Source organism: Aulonocara stuartgranti (genome assembly GCF_965226115.1).
Source record: "Aulonocara stuartgranti genome assembly, chromosome: 3".
Lineage (NCBI taxonomy): Eukaryota > Metazoa > Chordata > Actinopteri > Cichliformes > Cichlidae > Aulonocara > Aulonocara stuartgranti.
Genome location: NC_138941.1, coordinates 60,636,387 through 60,664,017, shown reverse-complemented (window position 1 = coordinate 60,664,017; position 27,631 = coordinate 60,636,387). Strand labels below are relative to the sequence as shown.

General features: G+C 42.1%; 1 protein-coding gene across 2 annotated transcripts; it reads right to left on the bottom strand.

Annotated features, from left to right (window-relative positions):
* Window positions 1-1,271: 1,271 nt before the first annotated feature.
* Window positions 1,272-27,124, bottom strand: LOC309702028 (alpha-tectorin-like). Of its 2 annotated transcripts, none has more exons than XM_082526418.1 (19): window positions 27,014-27,124; window positions 25,701-25,720; window positions 25,363-25,438; window positions 24,656-24,753; window positions 23,871-24,291; window positions 23,638-23,737; window positions 23,371-23,500; window positions 19,306-19,543; window positions 18,928-19,084; window positions 18,713-18,800; window positions 18,544-18,606; window positions 11,927-12,126; window positions 11,675-11,806; window positions 11,394-11,581; window positions 10,504-10,655; window positions 10,173-10,418; window positions 9,931-10,090; window positions 9,647-9,733; window positions 1,272-2,600 (listed from the first exon to the last, which is right to left on the bottom strand). In XM_082526418.1, exons 5-18 carry the CDS (start codon window positions 23,940-23,942, stop codon window positions 9,647-9,649), a joined length of 2,013 nt encoding a protein of 670 aa, XP_082382544.1. In that variant the 5' UTR covers window positions 23,943-24,291; window positions 24,656-24,753; window positions 25,363-25,438; window positions 25,701-25,720; window positions 27,014-27,124; the 3' UTR covers window positions 1,272-2,600. The 2 variants fall into 2 exon arrangements, with proteins under 2 accessions (XP_082382544.1, XP_082382543.1); XM_082526417.1 differs by having other exon boundaries at window positions 25,701-25,717.
* Window positions 27,125-27,631: the final 507 nt, after the last annotated feature.

The window sequence follows — 27,631 nt, the reverse complement described above, 5'->3', positions numbered from 1 at the left end:
TGTTTTTTATTTTGACAGTGAATGCGCACCTGCGGACCACTTATGTGCAGCCCTGGTTATTTAGCTCGTCATATTGCAGCCACAGAAATTCTTTTGTCCATGAACCGGCGAAAGCAAATGCCTCTCTCTTTCAAAACTCGTTGAAGACAGGCAATGGTCCAGTCCGAGACCTTCGACGGTAAAGAATGTTCGGGAGACCTCACCCGGGCGTGGGAACAGCGGCGTTTCCTCGGAGTTGGACACTGAGATGGTTTTGATTTCCGGGGTGCTCCACAGTGCTGGAGACGTGTCTCAGAGTGATCCGGTGTGGAGCTCCGCTTTGAACTTTTGCTGGAGGTGGGTCGACCTCTAATAGCGGTTCGGAGGTCGTAGTTTCGCTGGGATGAAGAGCAACCAGAGCCGTTGTATTGCTGAAGCGAGCGGAGAGAGGAGTTCGGAGCAATGGATACAGCCGAGCGGCGAGAATGGCCGCTGGAGCGCTCCCCGGACGGGCCGGTGGTAATCGGGCTTTCCACGGCTGCCCCGCTTGGAAATACAGGCTGCGGATCCAGGACTGCCAGGGGAAATTCAGGCGGAGAAAGAATGAGGTCTTCGTTCAATGGGCTGAGCGACAGGGAATCCATGGTAATGAGCCGAAAGGGTGAGTAGGATTTTAAGCTCTTAGAAAGTTCGCCAGAGAACAGCGGGTATTGGAGAAGGGGGCATTTATAGTCTGAGGTCCGAAGGGGCGTGAAGGAGGAGTGTTCCCGCTCCTGAATTTCAGATGATATCTCCACTTAATTCAAGGCATAATTAAAGAAACATAGGCATGAAAAGCTTATGAAACTATTAAAAGGTGTGACACACGTGGCTGTTTCACGAGTTTAGCCTAAGACAAACGGTGACATTGAAAGACATTCCTTTCCTGTGTGAAGCGCATCACATTTCTCACAGTTGCTGGTGTTTGGATTGACTTTGCAATATTTGCAATGACCCTTTTGTCACACTTCTTGATCTCATCCTCCTGAGCAGCTGAACCTCAAGACAAAGTTTGATGATGGAGCAAATCAGACAACGTATTTGTGAAGGTCCATGGGGCACACATTGTGAAACAGTACGACACATATATGCATCAAGGACGGACTGACATGAAAGAAATGTGCTTTTGATCTTATAATCTTAGAACTGAAAGAGAAATGGACCTGGAAACAGCTGGAAACACCTGGAAACAGCTGATGGCAACAAACAGTTTCTGAGTGGAAGTGACAAAGAAGAGAAAAAACAAACTCTGGTTATTTTATTACCCATGTCCTTTATTTATTTTTTTGGTCTTTTGGAACAAACAGTAAAGCGTGAAGGCGACAAAGCAGAGCATCAAGTCTCAGTTTCATGTGCTGTTATCAACACTGCTGCCTCCAAAAACAACACAGAAAGGAAAAAGTCACCATGAAATCATGCTCACTTTGTACTGTGTGTTTTCTAAAAGGAAAGATGTAACTTCCATATGTTCTTGAGCTTATCAGAGCACTAAAGATCACAGTAAAGGTGATGCTGTCCTGCAACTTTAAGTGCCAATCAGCAGCTCAAATGGGAAACACATAAACCAGCTGTTTTGTTTCACTGTGACACAGTTGTTTAAAGATACGACCACAGATCAGCTGACTGCAGCTTTGGTTACAGCTGGTCAGTTTTCTGTCACATGGACTCCAGCACTGGTTTGTTTTACCTGCCTTAAAGAGACCAAATTACAACTTTAATAACTCAGCTGTGGTCCTCTCTTGGTTCTTTCGCTAATAACAGTTCAGCAGCTGTGTCCACTTTGAGCTGCATCCGGCTTGTTTTAGAAGACAATCGGAGTTAAAGAGACTCTGCTTGCATACTTCACATGATTGTAATGGTCTGATAACAGGTGAAAATGAAATCCACACACCTTCACCTTTACAACATTCAGCTACAAAACAAAGAGTAAGAAACCAGATGATCCCCTTTAAATATTTTACCCTGATTACCACCTTCTTAAAGAGATGATTTTCATATTTACTTTTGAATCACTTCATGTTCACAGCATAAACCATTTTTTACTTGATTCACTGGAAATTTTCATCATTTTGTACCTCAATCATTTTAAATTACAACAACCTGAGAAAGAAAGATACCGCTTTGGTTAAGGCCTCACTGTTCATGGATGCGTTGGACCTGTGTTCATATATTTCTTTCTATGAATATAGCCAAGAAATAAATATGTCCAGTATCCTTAACTCAAGTAAAATATCTGACAGTGTTAGTGAGATCTGATTCTGTTAAGTTTCAGGAGTGTAGATTTACCCCAGATTTATTTATATGGTTAGGCTGGAAATCACATGCAGCTCACACTCTTCCCTTTCACCAAGTTACTAATGAAACTGAAAAAAAAAAACATCATCTGAACTTTATCATGTGTCAAAGACGACAGTTTGGTCCTGCTCTAAAAAAACATCTGCTTATTCCAGCTGTGGGAGTTTGCCGCAGAACTGAGCTCAGTCTTTCCAACATCCAAAATCTGGCTTAGGACCAATCAGAAGTCAAGGATCATCGTGGAGGTCAGTAACTTGTAAGTCAGTCCGAGTCACCATGGAAACCACCTGAGAAGATAAACCAGACCCCACTGTGACTGCTGAACAACCCTCAGTCCTCTCTGTCATGTCACTTCTTCCTCTCATCTGCTCATCCTCAGAGCTGAGATGGGCCTTGTATTGTCCTAAAACATTTTTCTGAATAAATAAGTTCATACGTTTAAAATAAATAATTCTAAACATGTTTGTCATAAAAAAAATAAATACATGTTGTTAAAATGTGTAATTCATGCTTAGGAAGAAATCACTTGATGAAAGGAAGGCCTTCCTTAAAGAGAAAAGAAATATGCTTCAGATGCTGTTCTTCAGACACTCATATTGCGAAGGAATGCAAATCTTCAGCAAAGTGTTCTGAATGTGAAAGCACAGGTCACGACACAGTCCTCCACCACAGACCAACAAGCCTCCACTTCCAGCACAAGAGAATGGCGGGGAGAGAGCAAGCAGTCATGACCAATGTTCCCTCTAAGCTGCGCGTGTTCGCAATTGCGCACTGCTGGCATGGTCTCTGTGCACAAAAAAAGCTGTATTGCACACAAAAAAAAAAACTAACCTGAATTGAAATTAAAGTAAATACGTTAACAATTCTGTTTTGCAGTGTTAGTCAGCAAGTGACTGGCTGCTCCAGTATGTGATAAGAACGATGCCACCTTATCCCATAGTCCAGCCAATGATGCTATTCACATTCGTATACACGCAGCTAATCAACGTCGTTGACAGGCTGTGACAGCGTCCTTATGTGCCGACACCGGTGTTTTAGCTAGCAAAGCGGCGTGGCTGATGTGGAGTGAAGCCAGGTTAATGACAACGTGTTATGATAAAAACATATGTAATGCTTGGTTTTCTTCCTGAATACTATTGTTTTTTTTTTTTGTTTTTTTTGTTTTGGCCTGTCCCGTTTGGCTCTTTTGCCATCAGAATTGTTGTCTAAAGGCAAAGAAAGATGCCCAACGGATTTACTTTACCAAACTGACCATCCCAGCCTTGCCGTAATGGTCCATTTGATTCACCTTTTATTGTTTATTTTATTTTCACTTACTGAATACGGGACAGACTTGACTGGGGGAAAGAAGGGGAGAAAGAAAGAGGGAAAGAGAAACAGCTGAGAAGAAGGACGGGGGAGAAGGGCAAAAGACAAAAACCAACAGAACGGGCAGAGAAAAAAAAAAAGCATATATCAATCACCTGGATCACCTGCTGAGAAAGAAAAAAGAAAGCAAGCAGAAGAGAACAAGAGTAATAGAATAAACAACATCACAATGATATATGGGAATATGACAGTAAATACTAAATGTTAAACATTATTGTGCAGCACATAAGATCAACAGAACACAGTGTGCTTTGAGGTAGGAGCCAAAAAGGGTGTAGTTTGTGGGTGTGATCACCCGTGTGTACACCTGTGAGCATGGACGCGCTTGTTTTTTGTTTTTTAAAAGGTTCCTTCATGTAATAATCTGCTAGAGGGTGTGGGGGGGCCACAGCCCCGTCCTCCAGGGCGTGAAGCAGGTGTGGAGGAGATCAAAACTCCAGACATCCAGAGGCCCCCAGAACACAAGAGACCAAGGAAGACCAACAGAGGGGCAGCTGCGCCACTGTCCCGGAAAGAGCTGAGGAGAGTCCCAGATGAGGGCTCACTCAGCAGCCGCGGAGCAGAAGCCAGGGGGGGTTGCAGTGACGCGCCCGTGAGCTCCGCCGGCAGCCAGCTGCGCCTGAGTGACCGAGCCCCAGGCCGAGAGGCCGGGGGCACCCCACCTCCGAAGTGGCCCGAGCGAGCCCCAGGCTCCAGGCCCCGATAAGCGGCCGCCAAGGAGTGAGCCGGTGTGTACCTGGACGCCCATCCCCGGACACAAAGAACCACCAACGCACCGATGTCTGAGGGGTCCGCCACTGGCAGGGGAAGTGGTGGTAGGGGGAGATAGGCCTCCAAACCTTGGAGGGCCTGAGATGTCCCCAGAGAGGTGGCGCCTGACACCCAACCTGACATATAGACACAGACATACAGGCACACACAGATACAAACATCCATTCCCACCCTCATGCTCTCTGAATACTATTGTTGTTTATATTTACTGCGAGAAGAAACGGTAAAAACAGCATTTTAAAAGAAAAACGCTCGAAAGCACTCTCCGCCTGTGAGCAAAAACAAAATAAAAAAAAAACTCACCCTTTCCTATTGTTCGAAAAATGTCGACCAATCAAAAAATGATATGGCAACATGGCTTTTAGTTGTTTAGGAAAGGGGGGAAGTTTTAAGAGTGACTACGGTGTTTTGATTTGCTACGTTTAGCTCAAATCTTGTATGGTTAGTGTGTAGTCAATAGTTGTGTTGTGTGTGAGAACAATGAGGTGAGTGTTACGGGTGTTACAGGAGTGATACATCTCCTGTTGTCAGGCCTGCAGGTATCAGGCTTTTGATGTTCTCCTTTATCTCATAGTGGACACAAATAATTTTTTGGAGTGGCACAAATAATTTGTGTGGCATCAGATTTGATGCAGAACACCTGATTGTTCTGTAAATAAATACATATTTTGAAATGTTTGTTTAAAAAAACGACTTGGCAGCATTTTAAGTAAACAGCTGCAAAAACTTTGTTGTTTTCAAAACTCAGTAAGTTTTTTTGAAGAACTAACTATATAATTATTTGCCCAACATTGGTCATTATATGCTGTATTTTGCAGACAGAGTTACAGGAGTCTCTCCCAGACCACAGACTCAGACTCATAATACAAGTCAGAGCTCTATTAAAAAAAATAATAACTGTGTTTTCAAAATTAGAGTTGAAGTTATTTTTTTTTACTTCCAATGGTGTTAACATACTACACAGGTCATGAACAAGATATATTTTAATTTTCTTTCTTTTTTTTTAATTTTAATTTTCATTGTAAGTGGGTTAAAGCAGTTAATTAAAAGTAGTCTAACATAAATGTAAATGCTGTAATTTGATTATTTTAATAAACCATGTAACTTGGATGGATTTGATGCTGGCATGACCACAGTGCACACGTCTGCTGTTGCTCACAGTGGTCCAAGGGATCGCTCAGGGAGTTTGTGTGTTCGCTCAGACACATGAAAAATTAGAGGGAACATTGGTCACGACACAGTTGATGTCACAACAAGCTGCACAGACGTGTGCGGTCCAGGTCAGTGGGGACGTTCATGTTCCATGTCTTGTATTGGTGTACCCTAAAGGTTACAAAGACAGAGCTGTTAAGGCATATGTAATACTAGACGATCAGAGCATTTGTTCTTTAGCCAAGCCTGAGTTCTTCGAACTTTTTGACATTAAAAGTGAACCTTTCTCCTGCAATCTTAGAACATGCTCTGGTGTAGTAGAAACATGGGGTAAAACAGCTGAAGGCTTCCATATCGAGTCACTGGATAGGTCAGTAGTTATCCCTCTACCATTACTCATAGAGTGTCAGGACATTCCTAACAATAGGAGTGAAATCCCAACTCCCAGCGTAGTGCTACACCAGCCACACCTCCAAACCATAGCAAAGTACATCCCAGAACTAGACCCTAAAGCCGAAATACTCCTGCTACTAGGGATGTGTTTTACATGGCAGATGTTTTACCGGCACAGAAGGTCAGGCAGAGAATTAATGGCCCCCATAATGCCCCCTTTGCCCAGTGCCTAGACCTAGGGTGGGTTGTAGTTGTTTGGGTCTGTCTGGGTAATGTTCATAGGCCTACAGTCAGCACCCTGAAGACAGTTGTTCTAGAAAATGGCCGCCCTTCAGTTTTTGAACCATGCAGCAGCCTTCTGCAACTCAAAGAAGTGTCACACACAAATAGGCCAGGTAAAGCGCCCAAACAAACTCTGGGTCAAACATTTTTTTAACCAGACAGATAACGACAATAAACCAGCTCACTTAATACAGGACACTTTCTAAAAATAATGGACCAAGCTATGTACAGAGATGTGGAAAACAGTTGGGTTTCCCCACTTCCGTTTAAGGAACCCCACCAGCAATTACCAAAAAACAGAAAACAGGTAGCCACAAGGTTCTCATCCTCAAAACGGACGCTAAATAGGAAACCTGAAACACAGCAGCATTATGTGGCCTTTATAGAAAAGATCCTCTCCAATGGTCATGCTGAGGTCCCACACCCACACACACACTGAAAAGAGGAGAAGAGTGCTGGTATCTTCCAACATTTGGAGTCTACCACCCACAAAAACCTTTACTTAACCATGTCCTCCTTACTGGCCCCGATTTAAGTAACACACTCGTCGGAGTTCTTCTCATCTTCCGGACAGAAAATGTTGCAATCATGGCAGATATACAGCAAATGTTTCACTGTTTAATGGTGCGTGATGACCACAGCAACTTCCTCCGTTTTCTGTGGCACAGGGACAACGATCTAAACAAAGAAGTTATCGAGTGAATGAAAGTCCACGTGTTTGGCAACTCAACATCTGCTGCTGTTGCCATTTATGGACTACGCAAGGCCTCAGAGTAGGTTCAAAGGACTATGGTGCAGATGTAGTAAAGTTCGTGGAGAGGCACTTTTATGTAGATGATGGCTTGATTTCTGTTTCCTCTCCTGCTGAGGCTATAGATTTTCTTCAAAGAGCACAAGCCCCACTCGCTGGACCCAACCTGCACCTGCATAAGTTTGTTTCTAACTCTCAGGCTGTTTTGCAGGCCTTCTGCCCAAAAGATTGTGCTCCTGTCATTAAAAATTTAGATTTAAGTGGTGAAGAGACACAATCCCAGTGAAGCCTTGGACTAATTTTAATTTGGGAAATAACAAGAGACATTCACTTACTCAGTCACCAACTGAAACAAGCCAATTACTCGCCATGGTGTATTGTCCTCTGTCAATAGCATCTTCGATCCTGTGGGCCTATTGGCACCTGTTACAATCCAAGGAAGGGCCCTACTCAGAGAGCTTACTTCAGAATGTTCAGATTGGGACGTACCCCTTCCAGAGGATAAACAAAGCAGATGGGAAATGTGGAGAAATTCCCTTCAGAACCTAAAAGAACTACATGTTCCCAGAACCTACACATCCACCTCACTAAGTTGAGCAAAGCGCAAGGAACTGTGTTTTTTCTCAGATGCCTCTACTAAGGCCATAGGAGCCATAGCCTTCTTAAAGGCAAATCAAACAGATGGGAACGTCGAGGTAGGCTTCGTAATGGGCAAAACAAAACTAGCCCCCCTGTCAGAACCTACAATACCAAGGCTTGAACTATGTGCAGCCAGCTTGTCAGCATAAATGGCCGACCTCATTCAAAATGAGTTGGACTTAAACTTTGATGCAGTGCACTTCTATACAGACAGTAAGGTAGTGCTTGGCTACATCTGTAGTCAAAAAGGTTTTACGCATATGTTCACAACAGAGTACGGCGCATTCGCCAGTCATCAAGCCAGAATAGTGGCATTATGTGCACACAGAGGAAAATCCACCAGACCATGCATCTAGGTCAGGGCTGCCCAATCCCAGTCCTCGAGAGCTACTATCCTGCAGCTTTTAGATGCATCCCTACTCCAACACAGCTGAATCAAATGGTTTGATTACCTCTTCAGCATGCCATCATGTTTGGCAAAGGCCTGATAACAAGCCATTCATTTGATTCGGGTGTGTGGGAACAAGGATGCATCTAAAAGCTGCAGGACGGTAGCTCTTGAGGACCGGGATTGGGCACCCCTGATCTAGGTCATTGTCAGCATTCCAACTGAAAAAGTCCACCTGGTTCACCGGACCACCCTTCATCCACCATCCTGCCGCAGATACAACAAAAGTGAGTGGAATGTTTGACCTGATTGAACCAGATAAGGACTCAGAAATTAGAACACAAGTAAAAACTTAAGTCACTCACCTCCAAGTACTCATCTGGACACTCATGGCTGAAGTTACAGCCATAATAAATGCAAGGTCGCTCGTCCCAGTGTCCACTGATACAGAGAAACCTTTCGTCCTATCCCCTATCCACGCTGGAGGTGAGAGTATCTACCCACATTGCAGCTAAGGCAGAAATGGACTGGGTCACGCAGAAACCTCCAAGTTGGTGACCTGTTTCTGCTCAAGGACAAGCAGGTTGCATGAAACAGCTGGCCCATGGCCAGGATCACTGCCAAATTCCCAAGCAATGACAATCGAGTAAGGAACATTGAGGTAAAGACATGCGATCAAGGGTATGTAAAGACATTTATGAGACCGGTTACAGAATTTATCCTCCTCCTGCCAAAGGACTGATTGCATAATGTTTGTTTAACATAGTGGCCTCCTGAGGCCAGGCATGGAGTATGTTGCCCTAAGGCATTTTTCTGAATAAATAAGTTAATACGTTTAAAATAAATAATTCTAAACATATTTGTCATTAAAAAAAAATTAATACATGTTAAAATGTATAATTCATGCTTTAGATACGTTTTTGTTAAAAGGAAAAGAGCTAAAATGTATTTCCGGTTCTGGTCAGGCACTTCCGGTTCAGGACAAGTACTTCCGGCAGCTCGGTTTTTGCTGGGTAACTAGCTCCACATGCTAAAGGTAGTATAGAAATGTAATCAGATGCCATCTACTTTGAATTATTCAGGCTGGAAGTTTCTTTATACGATAGTTTACACAGATAGGTTTGGATATTGATGTATAGTTTGCTGAAATGAATGTTTTAGTGAGCGTTATGCACTTTATTGATGTAAACATGCTTCTACCTGTTGAGATGCAGTTTATTATCTGTCATTTCAGTTTTCCCCAGATGTTCATGGAGACAATTAAACAAGCTGCAACTAATCTCCAGGGTCTTGATTTGTGGTTTAACTCAGTGTCACCAACATCCTTGTTGAAAACACTACAGGCCTTCACCCTGATCCTGGACTGTCAGGCTACAGATGACACACCAAGAGTTTTCACTCACTCAGCAGTTCATTTAGTTTATCACATGAGGACAGTTCGAAACACAAACTCATTGGTGAGGAACTTAGTAAATATCTTTCTGTTGAATTAAATAAAACATTTTTCTATGGGAAACATATTTGCTACAGCACTAACAATCAGCACTTTGTCTACAAACACTTCTCAGCACTAGCAGACTGTGTCTTACCTAATGAGTCCAGGCCATGCTGATGAAGGCTTCACCTTCATATTTGGACCTGGCAGATCTGCGTCTGCGAGCACCTGCAGGACAAGTCTAAAGACAACGAGAGACAAAGTCCAGACTTTAGAAGATCAACACTGATCCTTTCATTCAGGACTGAATCTGCTGAGAACATTTGAGCTTTTGTGTCAGAATAGAAACAAGAATAAGTGAAAATAACCTGTTTAATGATCGTAACAGAAGAGAGATACATTTGATTGTGTGTGATGTGTTTGGTAACAAAGCTGTACCGGGACACAGTTGTTCTGTTTGGGACACACGTGGAGTTTGCAGTGCAGGAAAACTTCACCAGAGCCCCCGGTGAACTCAAACATGTTGAAGGAGAAGTAGTTGGAGGTTCCCAGTCCGTTGTCCTCCACCTGCACAGTCTGGTCAGCAGGGTTGGCACAGCTGCTCACAGACAGGAAAACACACTTTGTTCAGGAGTCCATGAGAGAGATCAAAACCACATGACTCTCTGAGTCTGTCTCACCCGTTTATGATCAGGTCGTATCTCGGAGTGCTGTCGGGTGATGGCTGGTCAGTGGCCCAGCAGGAGTCGGTTACCATGACGACCAGGTCTCCATCCAGTCCGTCAGACTTCAGCTCCACCCAGATCTTCTGGTTCAGCTGCACTTCAGTGCTGGACTCCACAGCTTGTGTGCGGCCGGCGTCAGTGAAAGCCTTCATGGTCAGAGTGTAATCCCAAACTCCAGATGTGATGTGCTGGATCACAGAGCTGCAGAACACAAACACACTTCAGCTTTCTCTGACTCACAAACCTCATGAGAAGCTTCACATCTTAAAGTAATTCAACCACACACCTGTCTCTGATCCTGAAGGTGGCAGTCTTGATGTCCGGCTGAGTTTGGACGCAGGAGAAGTCGATGTAGACTTGGTCGTGACGAGTGATGATGTCAGAGGAGCTGTTCTGGTTCATGATGGTGTTTTTGTAGATGAGTTCACTGTTGTTGGTCTGCAGAGTCACAAAATCAGATGTTGCTACTGACTGTTAACATTTGTCTATTCAGTTCAGTTCATTAATCCCAAAATGCACTGAATCAGTTTTATTCAATTAGAAAAAGTGAATGTAAATCATGCTCTGTTTGCTTTATTTGCACAGACACATGAAGCCACGTTAACTTTATTTTCAGTCTCTTTACAGTGATTTTAATCTGAGAACATCAACACTTTGACTACACTTTGAAGATGATGGACCTCTAACTCAGACGTATGAAGTTAAGTAAGTTAAGTTAAGACAGTGTCCTTGTTTTTTCAGTCCAATGTTTATGACATCTTGTCAGTGATTATAATCACAGATTTCATCAGAAACAATCTGCTAAATAGACACGTCAAAAACATCAAACTCATTCACTTTGTTCTTAAAAGCAACAACAACAGCTTTAGTCTCCTTTCTGTCTCTGCCTTTGACCGCTCGTGTCACGCAGACAAGTCGAGCACATCAAATGAAGTCACATTATTTTAACACAGCATAAACATTAGAGAGTTTCTTCCTGTACTGAATCAAACTCCTACTCTGATGTTTCTGTGTATGAACTTCACAGATCATCAACATGATGAGAAGCCACAGAGCTCAGAGGTGAAGCTGATCTCACAGAAAGATCCCAAACTGCAGCAGAGCAGGAGAAGCTCAGCAGATGCTGGAAGATGTTTGGCTGCTTGTAGAAGGTAAAGAGGAGGAGATGAAACCCACCGTGACCACCGTCCCACAGCTGTTGCTGCTGTTGAAGCTGAAGGTCACCATGTGGGTGAGCTCGTCCACCTGACCCCTGCAGGTCGGGTCGTTGAGGTGTAAGGCAGAGTAGTTGATGTCTTTGTCCTCCAGGAGACAACCGACCAGAGTGACTGAAGCAGAGTCCTGCATGCAGACCGTTGGATCACCTGAACATCACAATATCAGTCAGAAAAATCACAGTTAGAGGTTTTCCTCCATTATTCAGCCCTGTTGTCATGGTGATGTCACAGCTGTCGTACCCAAAGAGTTGTTTGCTTGGTACTTGGAGGCAAAAATGTCCCGACAGAAGCAGCGAGTGTCACCACCGACCGTCTTCTGACCGCAAAACTCGTGATCGCTGCAGGTCCTGTCCTGACAGAAGGCCTCAGAGGCTACAGAGGAACACACTGATGTATTATCCTGAAAACATGGGAGCTCTAAAACTCCAGAGTTCAGGTCTTTAACAAAGGAGAGCTTATTAATGTCTTATTAAGGTCTTAATAAGGTCTTACAGCAGCCGGTATTTGATGTCCAGCCATCCAGAGCGAGGTTGTGTAGACTGCAGGCTCTGGCGTAGGCCTTCAGGAACTGACAGTTGAGTCCGTCCACTGCAGGATATTTACACAAAGTGTCGGTGCAGGCGGTTATGTAGGGCTCTGGGTCAATGTCACTGTTACAGGAGGAGAAGGGCGCCTCCCTCAGGAGATTACAGCTGTACCACAGATAAAAAAATAAATAAAAAAAAAACATTAATGAGAATAAAATAATAATCTGTGATCAGGTGTTTTTATCTTCCATCTGTGCTGAAGTCACATTGTTTGGTTAATAGTTGTCATTGTTCTACTTAAATTTGTAAGCCTTGGTTCAAACTGTATGATCAACAACATTCTTCTGTTTCCATCCTCCTCCCGGCCTACATCTAGGTGGGGGGGGGTAATTGGTTATAGTGTTTAACTGCAGAAACCCTATGTGAAGGTTCTCTGTCCTTATTTAGGGAGGATGTTTACTTCTTGCCATTTATGACCTCACCTGTGCTTGTGTACCATTAGAGGGGTTAAGCCATACACAGGGTGAGGGGAGATGATCATTTGTGATCAGGAAGTTACATACACATGCTCAGTGCCTTAGTTTAATGACATTTTATGGCGCACCACAGGGGGGTTTAACAGTGGCTGTTTGGGAAACTGTGTGTGAGAGAATAAAAGGCTGCAGGGGAGGCTGGTTCTTTTGGAGTCGTCTGAGGTCGAGGGCAAAAGTGCTGCTCTGAGGATCCGACCAGACTCCCCTTACTAGCAAGTAAAAAACGGTTAAGCTGTTTGTCTTGCTTTGTTAACGGGTGCAGACACAACACACATAATTTAAGTATAATACAGAAAGATGGTGGATGGCACTCAACCTTTTTAATTTTAATGAAAAAAGAAGAAAGACAGAGGTCATGATTTTAGATCTTTCCTCTTTGGTCCTGCATAAAAAGTCCAGCATCACCAATTTAGTTGTGAAAATAGACCCGAGCCTTAAACATGACTCATATGTCAACCCTGTGGTTAAGTCCCCCTCCTAGAAACCACCTAGACACTTTGATCCATGTGTTCGTGACCTGTCGTCTGGATTATTGTAATTCTCTTTTGACTGGAATTAGCCAGGCCCCCCTCTCATTCTACAATTGTTACAAAATAGCGCTGCATGATTTTTAACTGGTACAAATGAAAACAGAAAGAAAAAGAGTCTAGACTTTTTTAAGTTGCTTGAGGACGTTTGACCTCACATTCAAGAAGGTTCTTCAGTTCTAGGGTCAAGCGGTGGAGAGTCCCAGATTTAAGACCTGTGGGAGTATCCCCCAAGAGGGACAATCGACCCCCTAATGATCCTCTACCTAATCACATGAGCCAAGGTGTGAAAACGGGTGTGGGTCACAATCAGCCAGGGTTTTGGGTGAGCTGTCCCCACGCCAAGGTGTGAAGACCAGTGCTGGGCAAGTTACTTTGAAAAAGTAATTAATTATAGTCAGTATTGGTCAAGTTACGTGAAAAAATTAATCAGTAACTAATTACTGATTACTTCCCCCCAAAAATAATCCTGTTACTTTACTGATTACTTATTTTCAAAAGTAATTAATTACTTAGTTACTTGGTTATTTAAAAAAAAAACTATTTACAAGCCCAATTCTACTTTTTCTGCATAATCCATCATACAAAATGTAATCAAATGGAAAAGTCTCTTTTTAAAACTTGTTTTATTAGTTTTAATCTTTTAATTTTATGTATCAAGCACAAAAATTAATTATATGCACCATTCTCTGACTGGAAGAAATTAGTTTAACATTTAAACCTATTTTCTGCACATTCCAGCACATAAAATAAAATATTTTTGGTGTGTTTACACTCACCCTTTCAAATAGATGCAAGTAAAACACAGAAGAAAATAAATAAAGTCAAAGACTCAGCGGTCCTGTTGCTCTATTTTCACCTGTAAAGCAGGACTGCGGTAGGCAGATTTTACCCTGGTGCAGGTGTGTCGCAGCGCTCAGTGGAAGAATCCGCAAGTTTGAATCCGTGAATTTCCCATTACGTCGTTGCGCACTCGGCGCTTGCTTGGAAGTTTAGGGGTTTTTTTCGCTGTAAAAAGAAGTTTTCTTCCCACGCACAACGGACGCTAATGTTTTTGTCACTTTTTATGGAATCAAACTCAAAGTAAGGTCAGTACTTCCACGCTTTAAACGCTGCACGCTCATACTCTCTCCCGCACTCGATATATTATCCATTGTTGATCTGCACACAGCTGTTGTCGCACTCGCTTACGTCACTGTCATGAGACATTCTCGCAAAAAAAAATCACGGTTTTAGTAACGCAGTAACGCAGCGTTCCTACGGGAAAGTAACAGTAATCAAATTACCGTTTTTGCATTACCGTTACAAGTAACGCGGTACTGCCCATTTCTGATTATAGTTACTAGTTACATCTTCAAAAAAGTAACAGAGTTAGTAACTGAGTTACAAGATTCTAAAAGTAATGAATTACTTGAAAAGCAACTATTGCGTTACTTTAAAAAGGTTATAACTGGACATTTTAACTACTTTTGATTTTACCTCTACATTTCACCTTTAAAAACTATTTACTTTGTCTTGTTTAGTATCATCCTTTTCAGCACAACCTCAAGTGTCTGAATTTACAGTTGTTTTCTATTTGTATTAGAGATGGCACGATACCACTTTTTTATGTCCGATACCGATACCGATATCATAAATTTGGATATCTGCCGATACCGATATGAATCCGATATAATGTTTTTTAATCAACAAAACTGTTTTTTAAAATATCTTGCTGCATTTTGTATAAGTTCATACTCAAGTTTAAAACAACAACTACACTAAAGCTATTCTGTTATACCTGTATACAAAAAAAATATTTCATAGTTCAGCAATACTGATCAATCTAATAAACTTAAACCTACACCATCCTCCCTATTCTGGTATTTTAAAGAGTACTTAGCGTAAATATTAAGCAACCTAACTAATAGGGTTCCAACTCCCAGCAACAACAAAAATAAATAAATAAAAAATAGGGAACCACCCCTCACGCTCCACCTCATGATGCTTAATCGACGTAATCAACCTTAATTTGATGCAGTGTGAAAAAAAATGCACAGAAATCAATTATTTTTCAAGAAATATTAAATAGATTCAACATCTTTCTTCAACAAAATTGCAGACTGCACAGATGGTACCTTCCCAAAGTAAAAAGTACTATAGCTTACTAGGGTATATATATTAGACTTAATAGTCACTATATACAGTAATTGACTTCTATTCATTTTACATCAAATTAAAACTTTGGGTGTCAGATAATTATTTATTAAAAGCTAGACATTTTAAATGAGAATAAGAAAGAAAAGTATGTCTTTGTGCCCCCTTTTCCCTGTTCATGCCCTATCGGCCCCCCTGGCTAAACTTTGCTAGATCCGCCCCTGCACAGTTACCAGCGTCAGCTACGTAGAAAAAGATCCTGGAGTAGAAAGTAATATTAAATACATTCTAACAACAGATGATCAAGCTTAAACGTGCTGCTGTTGTTCAGCCGCTGGTTTCCTCTTTCTGGTGCAAAGTGGGCCAAAAGCAAACTAGAGAGAGGGACTCACGACAGAAAAGCCGATCAGCTGATCATTAGCAGTTTCACGATTGAAGTAGCAGCCGGAGAGCGAGAGGCAGTCGCTCGTTAAGCTTAACGTGGGAATGCTTTACAAACATTCAGAGATGGACTTACACACTTGCTTTACTTCTCTCGGGATAACTTTGTCGGAGATGAAATGCCGGGTTGCTAGCGAAGCTCCACATGCTATCCAGACCACCGACAGGTCCCGCATGCCACAGCCGCTCTATCACGTGACCACACTGCTCCGACGTGCTAACGTTCTGAGGTGAGTTACGGCGTGTTGCAAGTTTTGTGAGGTGCTTTCGTGATATTTAATGGATCGGATTACATTTTTTATTTTTCTCCGATATCCGATCCAGTAATTTAGGTCAGTATCGGACCGATACCGATACGTAATATCGGATCGGTCCATCTCTAATTTGTATTAACACAATTGATCTAAAATCATACAAAAATCAAAAAATCTGAGTAGAAAAATCTATATCGTTTACTGTAACAACCGCAAACAATTCTGTTGAATCATATTTCATAACTTTAAATGCAAATATAAATTGGCAATTTTAAAATCATATGCACAGTTACTTGCAGCCATTTACCCAGATTAATTATGTAGACCGCTACTTCCGTGCAGCTGATAGAAGGTGTGGTAAGCTGAACACAGCTTCAACCGATGTTTGTTGAAAAATAGTAACATGACCGCACTGCATTTTCTTGTTAGTAACAGTAACGGCGTTGTAACAATAGAAATAGTAATTAGTTAGATTACTCGTTATTGAAAAAAGTAACGGTGTTAGTAATGCCGTCATTTCCATCACTGGTGAAGACGAGTGTAGGAAAAGAAAAAAGCCAAGGTTTTGGGTGAGTTCGCTGTGAAACCTGGCCCCACCCTATCATGTAATTTCTTAGGGTCAAAAGGCCCAGGATGTGAGTGGGCGTTAAGGCGTCTGGGAAGGGATGTCAGAACTGGATTATAGATGGCAGACAGTTGGTGTCGTAAACCACCTCCTCTGTTCAAAGATGGTCGCTCACAGTGGACATAGATGGCTTCTTTCACTCGTCTTTCAAACCATCTGTCCTCTCTGTCCAAAATGTGAACATGTTCAGATCTGAGCATTCCTCATTGCACTGTACAGCACACACTACATTATTAAGTTTGTGTTTTGGAGTTCTTGCATTTGGGAAGAACCAGTTTTTGTCTGAGTGTGTTGCTGGGCCTGAAGTACATTGAAGTACGTCTCTCTCCTTTCACTCTCTACACGCTGCCTGGGTGCAGCTCATTGTGGGCTCCCCTTCACCACCTGCAAGCAATCACCTGTGGCTCCTCACCTCGTTTGCTCTCATTAAGGCAGTGATTGAGAGCACCTCGTCTGGACTATTGAGTAAAGCTCGTCAGTGCTACTTTAGCCTAAGCCAATTTTGAGTACTCTTCTCATTGTTAATTCCTCATCTCTGTGTGCAGATCCTTCGTGCCCTGTTTGGAAGTTTGGACACCGAAGCCTATTTGTGAGTACGGCAGTGAGAGTGGCGGGTGTGAGAAAAGGACCATTCCAAGAGAATTGTGCTGTTCGTGTGGAGCTGTGCGAGAGAGGACGTCTCCTGATTCTTCCCTGTACCCCTGGGAACCTTGGACCCTTTCCCCTCACCTGTATATAGTGCACCGGGAGTGTGTAAATAAAATTTAAGTTTTCTGTAATTTTTCAGTCTGCGCCTGAGTCCTCCCTGTTCCATCGTGACAAAGTTCAAGTAATGTATTCTTATTTCTTAATTTAAAATAACGCAAAATCAGACTTTAGTTTGCAGTACCGTATTTTTCGGACCACAAGGCACACCGGATTGCAAGGCGCATTAAGTGAAACAAAGCAGTCAGATAAGTCAAACTTTACTCCACTCATTCTTCTTGCTTCCTCCACTTCCGTACCATTCATTCATTAATAGTGAAGTCTCTCGCAGCTGCTCTATTCCCATGTTGTTGAAGTATATTATTTTCACAGCACGTAGATTGTCTCTGGACATTTTCTCTCGTCTTGCAAGAGTTTGCTGCAGCGTGGGTTGTGTTGGTTTAGAAGTGTGGGTAAACTCCTTGTACTCATTGTCATGTTGGGATTTTAGGTGCTTGATTAAATTGCTTGTGTTAAATGCGCTACCTTTCGAGCTTCCTCTGGACAATTTCGCTGAGCACAATTTGCAGTCCGCCTTTATTTTGTCGTCTTCATTCACTTTGAAATAGTTCCACACGGCTGACATGTCTTGCCTCCCCTTCTCCCCCGCTCTGAGCTGCAGCCGGGGCCTGGGGGCGGGCACTCGGCGCGGGCACTCGGCGCCTGTGATTAACCCCTTACACGCCGCTCAAACAGACTTTTCTCAGACCGTGGTATCGGTCCCCGGTATCGGGGGACTTTTAACGAGTACTATATAGATAGATGGGGAGATAGATATCTATCTATACACACACACACACACACACACACACACACACACACCTGTGTGTCATTTCCTCTTCAGGTCAGTTACGATTGTTTGGGCAGTTGTTTGGTTTGTTAAGATTGCAGTTCTCTGCCCGAGTTCAGTTTTGATTCTTTGACCTCTTTTATGAGTTCAACATTTATTACTTTTGTAATTAAAATTGTGGGGGTTAAATGAAAACCCTACCTTTCTAATAAACCTTTGACTCCTGCTTTTTTAACTCGGTCCGTCACAATGTTGTTTTATTTTTTATAGTATGTAATTATGTCTCATCTTATCCTATTGTTTTTTTCTTAATTTTTACTGCTCTTAACTTGTGCTTTCTGCCGTGACCAAAAATATTTCCCACGTGTGGGACTAATAAAAGTTTATTTTATCTTAACTTACAGCGATTTGATGTTTTGTTCTGGTTCTCTTATGTTTTTGTACATGACTTTGTTCAGCTGTTATGATGTTTTAAAGTGAATTAGAAATAAAGTGGTAAGATGTTTCCTGCTGTGTGGATCAGTCTGCTCACCGTTCAGTCACACTGGTGCAGTCGATCGTGCTGTCAGCAGTCTCACTGTACTGTATCTCACAGCTAGGGGGCGACAAACAACAAAGTTCAGGCTGCTTTATACAAACAGAATATCTGCAACATCAGCAGCAGCAGTCAGAGGGACTCTGAGCTTGTGATGAGGTCTTACCTGGTGGAGCTGTACTCAGAGAGCCTCAGGTCACTCAGAGAGCTGATGGAGTTTCCACACAGACCCTCCACAGATGAACCAGCAGGTCCTGCACAGGATCAGGACAGAATGAGTCAGATCAGCATCAATATTCAAACTGGATGAACACAGCAGCTCAATTAATAACAGCACAGTTTACAGTTTACATTACAAGAATTAAACTTTATCTTCTGTACCTTCTAAGAGGATCTGTGCGGTGTCGCCATCAAAGAAGACAGAGATGATGAGGTTGGAGAGCGACAGCTTGGCAGTGACTCCAGTTTGGTCCTTAGAGAGCTGCACACCATGAACCAACTGAGGTGAGCTGCTGAGGGTCAGCGTGGAGTCGTCCAGCTGCATCACAGCAGAGACAAAGTGGAGGAAACACTGAGTGAAACATGTCAAACACACAAACAGGCTGATTTCACAGCAACAACCACTGAGTTCAGCAGCTCTGAAAGAACTGCTTCTAACAGCCCTGAGAAGAACGATGAGAGGAGACACAGCAGAGGATGAGGGAGGACTTTGGATCAGACTCCACTCTGACACATGAACTGTGGCTGTAGGTCGCTTACCTGAACTCTCCCACCTTGTTCCAGGTGAATGTCATGCCCGTCCACACGCAGCGTCACACTGTCCAAAAAGCTCACATCTTTACGACGTCTGTCCCTGAAGTTCCCCAAAACATGGAAGTCTGGGAGTGACGGAGTCGAGAACAGAGAGTACGCACAGCGATCCTGGATGGAGTTAATCTGGCCGTGGACGTCAATGATAGTGGGGCCGGTCACAGTGCAGGTGGAGGCCGACACGCAGCTGATAAAGGCAGAAAATTCAACATTATTCAGTTTTGTTTTGTTTTTATAGCCTTAAATCACAACAACAGTTTACCAGCTGTCAGCTACTTAGAAAAGGATCCTGGTGTTATTTGTCAGAAACAGTTCATAACTTCCCTTCAACTCATTCATGTCACCTAAAAGGTAAACCTGTTTCTCCATCACCTGTTCAGCTCTGATGATTCAGTAAGGACATCTCCTGGTTTCATCTTCATGTTTCCCTCTCACCAGATATACAAATCATATCATGACCAACAGCTTTACAGCTGTGGCTCCAGCAAACATCAGCTGATACTAGAAATTAATATTAAATAAATTCTAACAACAGCTGATCAAGCTTAAACGTGCTGCTGTTGTTTAGCGCAACATCTGCTGGTTTCCTCTTTCTGGCGCAAAGTGGGCGATAAACAAACAAGAGAGAAAAGCCGATCAGCTGATCATTGATCAGTTTCATGATTGAAGTAGAAACAGGAGAGGGAGGGGGGAGAGAATGAGAGAAGAAGAGGCAGCTGTGCAGCGTAAACACAGAATAACTTCAGCTTTGTGTCTTTTTCATTGTAGCTGAAGTCCGGGACAAACTGTTCCTTTTCACCTCAATAAGAAACGCGTAATATTTTCTCTGAATACCAGACGATTCCGTTTTTTAGGGAACGGTTGGAAACTCTAATAATTAACCTTATGAACAAAATAAAGTTCAACATCAGTAACATAGCACCACCCAGCTGTATAGAAACTCCGTCATGCTAGCTAGCACGCAGTTCGGAAAAAGTCAGAATAAGGAAAATAAACTCCACCTAAACTTGGTTCATATCTGACCCAGATGGACTGCAGGTCATAACTTCTTACCTGAAGTTCAGTTCACCTGACACTCTCGGACCAGCGGCCACTTCGGGTCTCTCCTCTTGCCTCCCTTTTCCTTCATCCACCTGCTGGCCTCCACCACTTGCTAATGTTACTGAATCTGTGGAAGCTCCGCGATAGCCACCACACGAAGTAACGAATAACGAGCCCATCTAAATCCCAGTAACAAGTAACGCGTTCCTGGTTTTGGCATAATAACTAGTTACCGTGCTCGTTACCACAATAATAACGTAGTTACTGTAACGCGTTACTTAATAACGCGTTAGTCCCAACACTGGTGGCTACACAAGCCAGGAAGTACTAATAACTGGATTTGGTGTGTGGTAGTAACAGGTAAATGAACCTTTTTTTTAAAATTATTTGACTATATATGAATGCTTGTGTATAAATACACAAACAATACACACATGCTTTCAATTGTGTAATTTAAGTGATCTAGTAGCTCTGCTTTGGAAGTTCAGTTCATGCTAGAAATGTGTTTTGGAGTTTGTACGTGTTTTGTCTGTAGGGGCCACCGCATATATATATATATAAACATATATAAATAAAACTACTTTTTTTTTACATTAGTAATTCCTTTTGTGCATAATTTTATATTATTGTTAATAATAAATTAATTAAAGCAACAAAACAACCTGAAGAGCCGGTTCGGAGCCGAAACAGCCGGCTCTTTTTAGTGAGCCGAACCGAAAGAGCCGGTTCTCTAAAAACAGACGGAAATCCCATCACTAATGGAGACGCTGTCGGGGCTGAAAAAGCTCACAGATTCTGAGCTGCAGGTTTTTTTTACTCTCCAACCAAAATTCACTGAGCCAGCAGCAAAAGAAGATCCAAACTGCTGTTCCCGTTTGATAACATCCTCATTAATTCACTCTTACCTTTGCTGTTTTGCTTCCACCAAGATAAAATCACACTTCCAGCACAGCTCTCTCTCTCTCCCCCATTCATTTGCTTATTTCACACTATTGTGTACAAGCGCTGACAGCAGCTGTTTCTTTTTCAAAAATGACAAGAAAGGCTTATTTCTGCTGTTTAATACTGAAGAAAGTTTTAAAATGATGCCACATTGCAAAATGCTTAGCAAGTTTTTAATAAAACCTCTGTAACATTCACTTCAGCAGCATCAGGTAATTTTATATGTTGAGTCATGTTTTTCTTCAGTTTTCAATCTACTGCAGAATGTTTTTAAGGTTATCTGCTATAAAAATCCAGGCCAGGAAAATCTCCTTCATGTTTTTCTGTGTTTCATCCTCAGTTACTTTGACACAAAGGCATCTGCTGTGATGTTCACACCTCTGATGAAGCCTCACAAGTGTCAGCACTGATAAACGATCAGAATTATAATATTTCTGACTGTCTGAGGCAAAATTGAATTGAATCAAATAGGGAATTGAAGCAAATCTGAACATTGTGAATTGGAATCAGATCGATTATTGAAACCAGTGACGTCTCATTCTCAAACATGTAGAGAATGAGAAGTGTTGTTTTTGTGGTTTATATTTAGCCCGAGTGAGCAGCTTAGGCCTGACAGAAGTGGATGCAGCTGTGGGCATTAAGAAAGATGAAAAGGACGATTAATAACTTTTTTGTTGAGTTAAGGCCTGATCCATCTGAAATGTATAACCAGTGCTCTGACTCGCAGCCACCAACCTCTCAGGTTATGTCTAACACTGGTCCTGAGACGGCATCAGATAATGAGCCACAGCCAGAGCCCACTGAACGTGAAAGGGGGACATTTATACATTTGAAAGAGAGTGGCTTGTCCAGTTTCCCTGGCTAAGATACAATAAAGTTAACAACATGATGCACTGCCTGTACGGTTGTGAGTGTGGAAAGCCCATGGCCGACAATACTGCATTTGTGAACTGTGCTAATATGTTTCGAATTGAAACGCTGAAAAAGCACCAGTGTATCCAGAAAACACATTATATGCTGTGATAAATGCACCGCCCAAGTGTCCCCTCTCCTCACTGTCCTTCAGCAAACAGGTCGTCAGAGGAGCCGAGATGATGATTCAGTTTAACATTGCCTACAATATTGCTAAAGAGTGCCAAAGTGCCAACGCACTTTAAGCACAAGCACTTTTTCAGTAACTTATCTTTCGTGTAGAACTTTGCTCTAAATAAAGAACTTTGTCTTGACGAGATTGTTAGTTAATCATTCACGAATCAATATTGTCTGTATGGACAGCAATTAAAAAAAGTGAACATTTAAAACAGTGGTGTTAAGCAATGCAGTTGAAAAAACAAGTTGGGCGCACCAGTGCAACCGTGGCAAAAAGTTAGTCTAGAGCCCTATGAAGGGAAGCCAATACAGGAGAAATCTGCTCTCTCTTTCTAGTCCCTGTCAGGACTCTTGCTGCAGCATTTTGGATTAGCTGAAGGCTTTTCAGGGAGGTTTTAGGACTTCCTGATAATAATGAATTACAGTCGTCCAGCCTGGAAGTAATAAATGCATGAACTAGTTTTTCAGCGTCACTCTGAGACAGGATATTTCTAATTTTAGAGATGTTGCGCAAATGGAAGAAAATACATGTTTACATATTTGTTTAATATGTAAGGACATATCCTGGTCATCAAAAAAAAAAAAAAAATCCAACCATGAACATCTTAATGAGCTGCTGTTGGGAGCTGCAGCCACCAGTGGGAGCTCTCATTTTTCAAGACATCTCAGAGAAAAACCTGATGGTGGCACTACAGTAAACACCAGCCAGACAAACAGAAGGGGTTTAATTGATATGTGATTCATCAAATAATCCAGCTGTGAATCAGCAGCTGTGTGTGAAGTTTGAGCATTTTATCAAACTCACTGTTCACTGAGAAGAAGAAGAAGAAGAAGAAGAAGAAGAAGAAGAAGCTCTTTGCTCTGATCAAAATGAGTTCAGTCACTGCTGATGTAATACTAACACTTCCTGCTTTCTTTTAAATACAAAGAAGACATATTTACATGTTGTTGCCTTGACAACGCTCCAGTGGACCACAGCTGGAGGTGTTGAGGGCTGCAGTCTCATGACAGGTGAGACTGAAGCAGGTTTCTGGATCAGAGCTGATCACTGTACCAGGTCGATACATCTGACCTGAGGATTGAAGGAATTCAAACACTCACAGATCACTGACTCGTTTAACAACTGTGAGCACAAACATCACCGTAACATTCAAATAGTTACATTTTACAGAATCCCAAAGTTGAGTTTGGAGCTTTAGATTCACTTACCTGAGTGTCTGCATCCACTGATGCTGAAGTAATAAGCTGTATATGTATAAGTAAGAGTCACTGTATCAACTGTGGTTCCACCGACCTGAAGCTCAAACACCTGGACAGAAACAAACACAATCAATGTTACGACTACAAAGCAGAGACAACGATGTTTGTGTTAGAAAGTATTTAATGTAGTATTTAAACATTAACAGACGTGTAAAGTTGTTTATAAACACTCAGAGACTCACCGTTGGATCATAGTTTTGAATGTACGAGTACAGATATCGTTGTGTCCCATACATTTGATGATACAAATACATCTGTAACGAGCAAACAGAAAAGTTTCAGACACTGTCAGGAAGTTTCCTCTAAAAGCTTTTACAAAAGTTTTTGATGTGATAAAACCTCAAATTTTATTTTTGGTTTGCAGTGTTTATACAATTAATTTGTGGTGAAACAGTGAAAAGTGACAGATTTAACTGTGTGATACAGAAAAACACTCACATTATTGAAACGTATAAAGAAGTAGCAATAACCATAATAATTTGAATATGTCTGAAAGTAAAAACTCTCTGCGCCCCGTGAACGCTCCACAACACAGTCGCCTCCAGTTTCAGGACTGAAAAAGCCGTTGAAACAGGCGGTAACATTTCCAGATGTTATGTTCACCTGTGGAAAATCAGAGACACAACGAGTCAAACATCAACATCTTTTGTGCTTTGAGTCATTTACAGCTGAACTGTTGGTGTCAGAGCTGCTTAGGTTTCAGTCAGAGCTCTCGCTCTGCTTCAGGAAGCTGCATCAGGTGATGTTCACATACTCAGCATCACTGCAGAGGACATTAATGAGACTCTGAGTTCAAAGCCAGCTGCCCTCTGAGGGCCTGAACCCGTGAACAGAGAGTGTGTGACCTTCATTAACTGCTGATGTTCACTCAGTCTGCAAACATGATCTCTGCCACAGGTGGAGACTAAACAGCCACAGTGATGGAAACACAAAGATCTGCTAAAACATCAGGCTTCATCCTACTCACATAGAGCTGCTCGTACTGCTGTCCATAATACGTGATGGGACATGAGCTGATGTCCAACACTGAAGACTCAGTGGATGTCTGATAGAACCAATGAGCACCTGAAGACACAGAGACACATGAGAACTGTGAGCTACAGTCTGTTAGCTGGTCGGACAAACAGGGAGAGCTGCAGGCTGAAAAACTGACTTCATGAAGGGATTAAACAGCGTTTGTTCACCAATCAGTGTAAAGCTTTACTATGACATCATCAGTTAGCTTTCTTGGAAACAAAGAAAACAGACCAGAGACTTTATGTCACTTATTCATAAATGGCATTTTGATAAGCAGATGATCATTATTCAACTTTAACTGTATTTATTGATATCATGACTAATATGAAAACAAATGATGCTGTTTGTGATCCATTTGGTTTGTTGTTGTTTTCTGTGTAAATCTGAACGTGTTTTCTTTGATTGGAGGATGTTGAGGGTTGAAGATGCTTCTGGAGGAGCAGATTGTTGTTTGTTTTCTGTGAATTATTGTTTTTGTATATTTGGCTCTTTGTTTTACTTTATTGTTAAAGAATAATTAAAAATCTTGGAAAAAAAGGATGAAAGTTTGCTGACGATGTCAGATTATTTGTACTTAAAGTTTTCTTCATCGTCACTCTCATGTTTTTGCAGTTGAGTATTGTGAGGACAGAATGGCTGACAGGTGTGTGCGTTTACCTGTCGGTGCAATGAGAGCACACAGGAAGAGCAGAGGGCGGAGCATGTTGGAGAGGGCCAATCAGCTGACAGAAACCTGTAACACAGTTAGTGTATTTTGTATCTGTTCGTGTATCTTTAAAATTTTCTCTGAAAGTTTAATTTCACAAACATAAAGTTTGAAACCATCCAGAGAATACAACATGATCATGTGTTGTAAACCGGTTTGTATTAAGTTCACTTCACTTGTAGTGTATGGACTCATCAAACCCAACATTATTTCTGTTTTGACTCACAGAGTTCAGTATTTGCCTCGAGCATAAACATAAACATGAGCTTTGTTTCTGTGGAAAACCAACCTGTGCTGTTTGTGATTCTGCTGAAAACAAGAAGACAAAAATCAGTTATTGTAGTTTGAAGTGTTTAATGTGTCAAATTATACACAAACACAAACCCTGTCACAGCAGTGATACAAAGACAAACTTATAGATGACATAATACATGATCAGCTCTATATAACATCACACATTAACAACATCCAAAAAACTTTATTCTGTAAAAACACAAAAACCCTGTCATGTGACGCTGTGTTCGGACTCTTTGTCAGCTTTGACGTGTTCACAGGTTTCTGTCACCAGGACCTGAGCAGCAGCTTCCTTCAGATAAGGTTAAATAAAAGTGGGCGTGTCTTCAGCCCGAGGCGTTCGGGGCTCCAGAATAAAAATAAATGTTTATTAAAGTAAAGATGTGTTCAGGCGTCACAGTCAATCTGGGCAGAAGTCACACTCACGTCTCTGACCAGACTACCCAATCATCACCAACCAATCACAGCACTGCATTCCTCCGACAGCACCTGTAAGCTGATGGTGTTGATTGGTCCAGGTCTGACAAACTGGTGTTTGCTAACCAGCTGAAGCTCATCAACGATGGACATGAGAAGCTTTATTAGAAAGAAAAGTGAGGGAGGGGCAGGAGGGCGAGTCACCAGCTTGTTGGAAATTCACCAAATTATTCCAACAATGCAAAGCTGGCTTTACTTTATGTGTCAGTCAAAGCTTATTTATACAGCACGTTTAAAACAACCTGTTGACCAAAGTGCTGTAGAAGTTATACAAATATACACTGCATACAAACAGTCAGTAAATAAATAATAAATCAGATAAAACAAGTAAATAAAAGTGTGAGTGCATAAAAAGCCAGGATATTGAGCTCAGCTCGAGCTGAAAGTAAGCGAGGTTCCTGACAGGAAACACTAACAGACCAACGGCACTGTCGTATCCATGCAACAGGTTGGGATGTTCAAATAAAATGTTTCTGTTTTACTTTAGTTCAGTTTGAGGAAGTTTGTCTCCAACAATGATAAATTAGACAAACATTCAAATCTATTCTCTGTGGAGCTTTGTGCTCCAAGCACATCAGGAAAGGATCTCCTGACGTCCAGTAAGAACAGGAGGAATGATGACCACCAGCCCCAAAACACTGAACTCAGCTTTTAACATCTGGATAAAACACTAAAAGTCGGCTTTCACACCTTCATCTGTCTGTGATGTGTTTGTGTCTGTTAACAGTCCTAACACTGATGTGTTGTTCAGCTCTGAAATGTGTCCACTGAGCCGTCCTGATGTGTGTTACAAGAGGCAGAGCAAGAGTCCAGGTGTGCAGCTCGTCTTACCTGCAGCTCTGATGGAGGATGAGGAGGATGAAGGCTGCTGCTCAGGAGGCTCTCTGGTGATTCTGCAGGTGGTGTCTCTGTGAAGAAGACGCTGCTCTCTCCGTCCGTCTCTCTTTATGTGGATCCTGGAGAGCGGGGATGGAGGTGGAGTCCACGGTGGAGACACCTGATGGGAACCTCCCACTGACGGATGCTTATTCAGCCTCTTCTTACACAAACAGGACAACAGCAACAGGAAACACTGAAATAAGTTTGTCACTGCAGGATTAAAGACATTCAACAATAATGCTCTTCATGTCTTCCTAAAGCTCTTTGTCCTGCTAACAGCTGTGATGCAACTGCATCTACATTTTGTCTCACACTCTTCATGACTGTGGTGTAATGTAAAAAGACATTTGACCTCACCTATGGGCTCAAAATGTGGTCATAAATATTTTGTACTTTTTGTAAATCAGTTTTGTATGTGTAAAAAAGATTTGGATCATAGTTTTATATCAGAGACTCCATAATGGTTAATGGGATGTTGAACCTTTCACATAGACGGAGTCAGAGTTTCTGTTTCACTCATGTTGAACTTGTGTTGATGTGGAGGCAGCTGTGACTATGGGCTCTTTAAAG